Raw genomic sequence first — 7,122 nt, forward strand, 5'->3', positions numbered from 1 at the left:
TGAATGTCAGCCTAAGCTCTGTGACTCATTAATTCATTACCATTACATACTTACAAAAGCACAAACCCTAACCATAACCCATTTCACCTACTAGCTTACTGAACATTTACATGACTAAATCATTCATTAATGCAGCTTAACCCTAAATACAAACAGGCCCTGCTTATGCAAATAGATGTATTAAAAATGTCATATCAGGCTATGTGTTGTGCTATGATCATTCACAGATGTAGCTATATAACCATCTACATCATGGTGATATGCAAGATGAGAATTGTGTATCTTCTGTAACACCATAATTGTGCATTTTTCTCCCAAATACCTACATGATGGTTAAGAGGAGTATTGGCTCCCATACTGTAAGAGGAGTGGCTCTTTCTCTCCCTTCTCCACTTTGGAGAAGTTGAAAAGAATCGAGCTTTGATGATCAGAGTCTTGGTTCTTCAGGAATACAGCGTTACTGGAAGCAGCAATCTGCAAAAATCACACGTCCAGACAGATGTCAGCGACATAGCTTTGTTTCAAAGTTGCAGTTCCACAAACTACGAGGAATGACAGCCACTCCAACTTAAGTTGACATTTCTGTGCACAATTTGTTGCCCAGATGTAATTTCTTTCTGGACACTGACAGCCTCCTTGTGGTTATAAACTACATCCAAATTCAACCACTGATGCTCTTTATGAGGGTTTTGATTCTATTCATCAGAGCTAATGAATTCAAACATACATTAGTGATTATTCACGACTAAACATCACTTTTACCTTTTTTTCTCTGTTTTTCCACATAACATGCATTGAACCCAGTTTGATACTATATTATCATAATACATTTATTTCATGTCCTTCATTTCACTCTTAGTCACTACTTAATATATTCACTCACATCAGTAACAGAATAATTTGCAAAAGAAAGTTGTAGGCCTAGTGTACATACAGTATAATGCAAGTTGTCATTGTGAGATGCTGCAACCAAGTCAGTTCTGTACCTGTGATTTGTTGTGATGACGAGGCCAACAGGCGATGACTGTGATGAAGGAGAAGGTTGCTACAAGAACGGCAGCACATGACAGGATGAAGAACATGTGGGTGTTATCTGCAATTAACAGAAAAGAAACATGTTACTTGTGAGTGTGATCCTTTTAAAATCAAAGTCACATAAACATATTTGATTTGAGTAGAAGTAACTCAAGTATTTGTTAAGGTAACTTGATGTATTTAAAATTAGTTAACAGAATGTATCTGAATAAAGTTACCTAAATGCATCTTCTTTGTACAAATGTTACCACTAAATTGAATTTACTCAGTTTTCTTCCACTGAAGCAAATTATTACATTACATGTCAAAACAGCTGACGTACAATAAAAACAATTTATCATTAATTGATTATAAAAATGGTAGCCATTTAATTTTCTGTGTTTTTTTTATGTGACAAACATCAAATCTTTATAGATTGGGTGATCATTAAGAATTATTTGGATGCATAATTAGGGTTATGATGATGAATCAACTGAAATAAAAAGCTAAGCTATAAAGCAATATAATGTTTAGATTTATGTTATGATATAAAGTCTACTTCAAGAAAATGAGTCAATGGAATAAACTGGAATTATAGCATCTGTACTTAAAAACTACATACATTTAAGTGAAATCAAAACAACTAAGATGCTTCAACAATTAATTTTTGAGTTGGTTTAATTCATGTGAATGAGTGAGTCCAATTTTTTTGGAGGATTCATTTATGTTAACTTACTCTTTTATGAGGATGTGTTGTCAGGTTTTAAAGTGTAAAATTAGCTGTTTTGTCGGGTCCTCTTCTACGAAGGCCGCCATATTGAACTGCCATTTTTCTACAGTAGCCCTGAGTGGACAAACTTAACACTGGCTCTAGATAGGGCCTTTCGTATTTTTCACGGCCAGCAAAGTGTTTCTCCTACATGCTTGGAAGGAGAGCATAGATACAATTTAATCCTACACACTATTCCTTTAAAGTGTAATGTTAAAGTCATTTAACATCTGGGTAACATAAAGAAAGAAACTTTCTCTGATCCAGCTGCTACTCCACCTATAAGCCACACAGTAGAAGCTCTGTTGAGTCCAGTCCATGGGAGGTGAAAGCCCATGAATGTATTAGCCATCCTTGCCATTTTTACTGTCAAATCAATTGAACATAGCAGTCATGTGTTGAGCAGTCGGATCACTCTGTGCCTGGATTCCTCCATTTCCACTGTTCCGTCTCTGTCTGTGGAACTAATGCAGCTAAGTGCTGCATGCTACGTTTTATCTGAAACACCTCATGACAGATTCTCTTAGTATTAAGAATATTTTTGATTGTGGAAAACTATAAAATTACAAAATACTTAGCTGTATGCGTGCACTAAATGAAATAGATGGATCATCATGAAAAGTCACTGATTATTATACTTTTTGGTGCATTCAGAAGTCTACACTCTGAAATATATGGAGGACAAAGAGAGCCTTGCCAATGGTCATGTCAAAATTTAGTTAGACAGCCGAAGAGTTTTATAATTCTATATAATAATATATATAAATACAAAAACTAATAATTTATTAAGGGTTCATTGGATAATAACAAAATAGTTTTGACAAGATTTTACAAATAAAAGAATCCTCATCACCAACAGACTGCCCGATCGAAAAGGGATTCTCAGGTTGTCAAATACCTCAAGGTTTTCTAGGTACTCCATATGGGCTGCTACTAAGTGTAAAAAAAGCACTGCATTGCATCCATGTCAAATTCTTAATACAGTTGTCCACACTGAGAACAACTTCCAGTGTGTAGACCTCTCCCATGTCATGTGCAATGACAGCTTGTTCTTTTTCATGTTGTCATAATATTGACAGCTTCATATGTAGATGAGGAGTTGAAAGGGAGTTTCAGGTCTTTAAACCTCTTAATCCTCTCAGGGGTCATTCATAGCATGATGTCACATGAGAGTGTTTGAGGGATTTTATAAGGTCACATTGCACAATGAAATAGATCAAGCCATAAATAAGCGTAAAACAGCCTAAGAAAGGAGCAGTCACTACCTGAAAACCAAATTTTTGCACCCTATTCAGAAGACACTAAAGATAAGGTGACTTGAATGTGATATCCCTTCTCTAGGTGATGTCCAGGCCCCCCTCCCCCTGAAACTGGGCCTTTAGGCTGTCCTACAGCAGTGCTGTGAGCAGCAGACAGGCCAATAAATTTCCAGTTTGACATTTCGGCCTGTTTTGTTTTTACATTAACCCATCAATGCTCATTTTGACATTTTGACCCTTAAAGCTACAGTGTGTAACTTAAAAAAAAACTTTTTGACATATTTGCTAAACAACAATAATATACCATGACACATACCATAAGCATATCAGTAAGCAATCCTCTGCCCTTTAACTCTTTATCTGCCTAGTTTCTGTGTTTTTGCCACACCTTGCCAAGCTCCTTTCATCTCTTTGTTATGGAAAGTGCCCTGTTGGCCTGCAGGTATCTGTGTGTGTGGGTGTGTCTGTGTGTGTGTGTCTGTGTGTGTGTGACCACGCACTGCTTCTCTTGACGTAGATGCTGAAGGAGGACTGCAGCTTGCTGATGTCATTACGGACACTGATGTCCAAGCAGTGGACGCCGGTGGAGGTGAAGGTGTGGTTCAGTCTCAGGGTATTTTCATATAGCATGGTCAGCGTGCAGCCCGCCGACATATCTGGTATACAGTTGGTCAGGAAACGCCAGCACACCCATATGGGAGGACTAAACAAACACACACACACACACACACACATTGCACCTGCATTGGTCATCCATATACAATATAATTTCAAACTTATATATGAAAGAGAAGTAAAAAAAGATAGCATGATATTCTTTTGATAATTTGATAATCTATATAAATATTCTGCAATCAGGATAATTTGTTTTTGATTGCAATTAACAGAAAATAAAAACAAACCAAAATGCAGCTTACCTTCCATCCACATGAAAAGCCAAACTGGTGTTCTGCGACACCTCATAATCTGAAGGCCCCCTCAGCTCGATGTTTTTAATGGCATCTGCAAATTCATTCAATTTATTAGTCATTTCACCAGGATTAGTTTAGGCACAGCTGCACTTGGAAAAATACAGCATGTACTTTTATAAGAATACATTTTGACATTTAGTACTGAACATCTAATGACAGTTAGGCAAGATCATTTCACAGTTCACATTCAGTCTTTTGAGGGATTTTAAAAGATTAATTTCCAACATACTGAAGGAGTAACCTGCCTTGTTTTATTGACATTCACTGAAACCAGACTTGAAACCTTTGACGTTACCACCTCATCATATGGTCAGTTTAATTTTTATGTTCCATGGAAATAAAGTTGCAAGGCAGAATATGATACTTCGAATCAACACTGAAATATTTTGACTTATCTAACTGCAACTAGTTGCTCGTGTATTATTATAAAACTACAAACCGAGCACTTGGACATCCATGGAGTAGAAGTCAGTGAGAAGAGGTGCATATTTGGTCACATTCACTCCTACTTTCAGCCGCAGTGTGTAGTTCCCTGATTCTGCGTAATGATATCGGACAACCGGCTCAGTCCCTTGGATCACCTCTCTGCATCAGAGATCAAAAGATGTGTGAAAGATCAACAAGTATTCCAAACCTTCATTTATATTTCATATATTGGATAAGTCCTCATACCCATTCCCTAAGTCCCATGTGTAGGTGAACTTTGCTGTGCTGAAGTTCTTTTGGGGATCAAAGAGTTCAAACATGGTCTCAGTCGGAACATCTGAAGCCAGCTCTCCTGTGTCCCTCACAAAGGTGGCATTTCCCTCCATCTGATAGAAGACCAACTTCCCAGCTATGTTTTCTGTTTAAAAGAGGACAGGACTTGTGAAGAATTGTGAAGCCATGTAAGAAAAGCATAAATGAGAAGCTTGATGACTTACCCAAATCGGTCAAAGGGTCTGTGGTCTCTGCCACACCCAGGATTAGGAGAAGGAGCATCAAGATCCATCCAACATTTTGTCTGTAAGCAAACATCACACAGTTTTAAAAAAGGGGGGTCAAGAAATATCAAATATATTAAGTGTAATAGATATTAGATGAACCTGTCCATATCTGCTGGTCCTCTCACTGGAGCTAATAGGAGCAGAGCGGTTGGACATGGGGACGAAAAAGGGGGGTTGATGTGCCTCAGTCTGACTGGCTGTGAGATTCAGAGCATGCAGATGGGAATTGTAAAGGCTTGAAATTGTCACCATGCGTTTCAATCATGTGGCTCCAGAACAACAATCAGCTTTAGAGTTGGAGACTCTGACCTGGGTCACATTCCTGTCAGTGATGTGGGACATCTTTCTCAGATGTGAGAAATTGTATCTGCGTTTTCTCTGAAAATAGAAATAACAAAAGTTTGATAAGGACAGGGAAGGTATAGTGATCATACTTTGCTATATATCCACATGGTGGTGCTAACAACTCAAGAATGACCCAAAAAGCAGGTTATTCAAAGTGGTAACTGAGATCGCTCCTAAATTATGTTTAGATGAAGTTACCAGATAGAAATGAAAGGTTATTATCAAAAGCAGCACTGGCAGGCTGCACTGATAAATATACATAATAGAAATATTATTACCATTATTGTTGGCCTATATTTTAGATTTATCTATAAAAGTCAACATAAAGCCCCTTTCTCTCTCTTATATATACAGTAAAAGAAAAAATGTGTGTAAAAAGACAATCAAAAACAATACATATTGGATAAAACAGAGCAGACATGTGTGTTTTGTGTGACTAAAATATATTATGTCTGTTATAGGCTTGATTAGCAACCAGTCAGCTGCACTGCAGAGGCCCCAAAAGTCCCTTTTTTATTAGTTTGTGAAAATTGGATTCATTGTGAATGTATTTGTGAATATGCACACTATCAACTGAAATGACAAGGGCCTTGTATTATCGATCATTCTTGAGGCCTTAGATAAGGGTCATGTGTAGGGACCTATCAAACACATCATCGTTATCTCTGCTGATACTAATCCTAGTGAGGGAATCATGTTTTGACACAACATAAAAACATAAATACAGTATCAGTTTCATTATAATAGTAATTTATTCCTGCTATCATTCAGTCACGGTTGGCTGCTGACTGCTGTTTTTCGTGTCCCAGCAATGTGTGGCCTCATTCTCAGAAATCGCCACACAATGAGGTGTGGAGATTTCTGAGAAGAGAAACAAGACAGGACTAGTATCTGAGTGGTACTCTGTAGTGGCATATATGTACAGATATGGTATTTCATTTAATTTTTCTTTCTTTACTGTTTTTTTTTGCTTTTTCAGTGCTGTCTTGAAATGTTGTATGAAGGAATGGATAAATAAAGGGTTAAAAAAAAGAATTGGTATTGGGAGAGAAAAAGGTGGATCTGTGCATCCCTAATCCTTTGTCTGAAACTAGCAGAAGCTGCCATATGACCCACAACCGGGTTGATCCAGTCATGTTTGCATGCATATACAATATGTTATCAAAAGCACATGGAGTATGTAAAATGAACAGTATGAATAATGGTACTTTACATATGCAACATTACCCCAACCATGATATGAGACGCCTTTAAGTCTCAGCAGAAAACTGTCCAATGGTCATGTCCTAATGGCTTGATTGAATTTATGGGGTATATTGCCCCCATAAGGAAATGGACTGTAATGTTTTACAGTAAATGTCAAACCATGTTGCCAAATTTGAACTTTTCCTCCAAGTTTCTAAAACCATATGACATTTTTATTTATTCTAAATGTGATACCTTTTAATATCTCATCTTTGAGGAATAAAAACATTATTTAACGTGTGAAAACTAACATTCAGGTGTGACTTTGTCATGGACATTCACTCCTGTACTTATACAAATCTAAGATTATTGTACTTTACTCAATAGTTTCCATATTCTGATGCTTTGTACTTCTACTCTGTGACATTTCAGAGGGAATATTGTACCCCGCTATTTGACAGATAGGCCTACAGTTAGTTGCTTTACAGATTAAGATTTTACATACAGAAAACTTACGAAGAGTTAATCTGATATTGTGAAATGTTCTTGAATAAACAACTCAACACCGGTACACAAAGTTAATACACCAGTGT

General features: G+C 37.1%; 1 protein-coding gene across 1 annotated transcript; it reads right to left on the reverse strand.

Moving 5' to 3' along the window:
- Window positions 1-333: 333 nt before the first annotated feature.
- Window positions 334-5,155, reverse strand: tmem130 (transmembrane protein 130). Its single transcript, XM_035669971.1, has 7 exons — window positions 5,125-5,155; window positions 4,686-4,857; window positions 4,453-4,598; window positions 3,960-4,044; window positions 3,543-3,745; window positions 987-1,093; window positions 334-474 (listed from the first exon to the last, which is right to left on the reverse strand). Exons 1-7 carry the CDS (start codon window positions 5,153-5,155, stop codon window positions 334-336), a joined length of 885 nt encoding a protein of 294 aa, XP_035525864.1.
- Window positions 5,156-7,122: the final 1,967 nt, after the last annotated feature.

Source organism: Morone saxatilis, unplaced genomic scaffold, assembly GCF_004916995.1.
Source record: "Morone saxatilis isolate NCDOM2014 unplaced genomic scaffold, NCSU_SB_2.0 Contig1, whole genome shotgun sequence".
NCBI lineage: Eukaryota > Metazoa > Chordata > Actinopteri > Moronidae > Morone > Morone saxatilis.

Excerpts from the sequence above, each read along its gene's own strand:
- tmem130 (XM_035669971.1), bottom strand. The coding sequence starts at position 5,155 with ATGTCCAACCGCTCTGCTCCTATTAGCTCCA. Across the intron at positions 4,858-5,124 it reads CTCTGCTCCTATTAGCTCCA|AAAACATAGCTGGGAAGTTG; the intron begins GTGAGAGGACCA and ends TCTTTTAAACAG. Across the intron at positions 1,094-3,542 it reads CATCTACGTCAAGAGAAGCA|ATAACACCCACATGTTCTTC; the intron begins GTGCGTGGTCAC and ends TGTTAATTGCAG.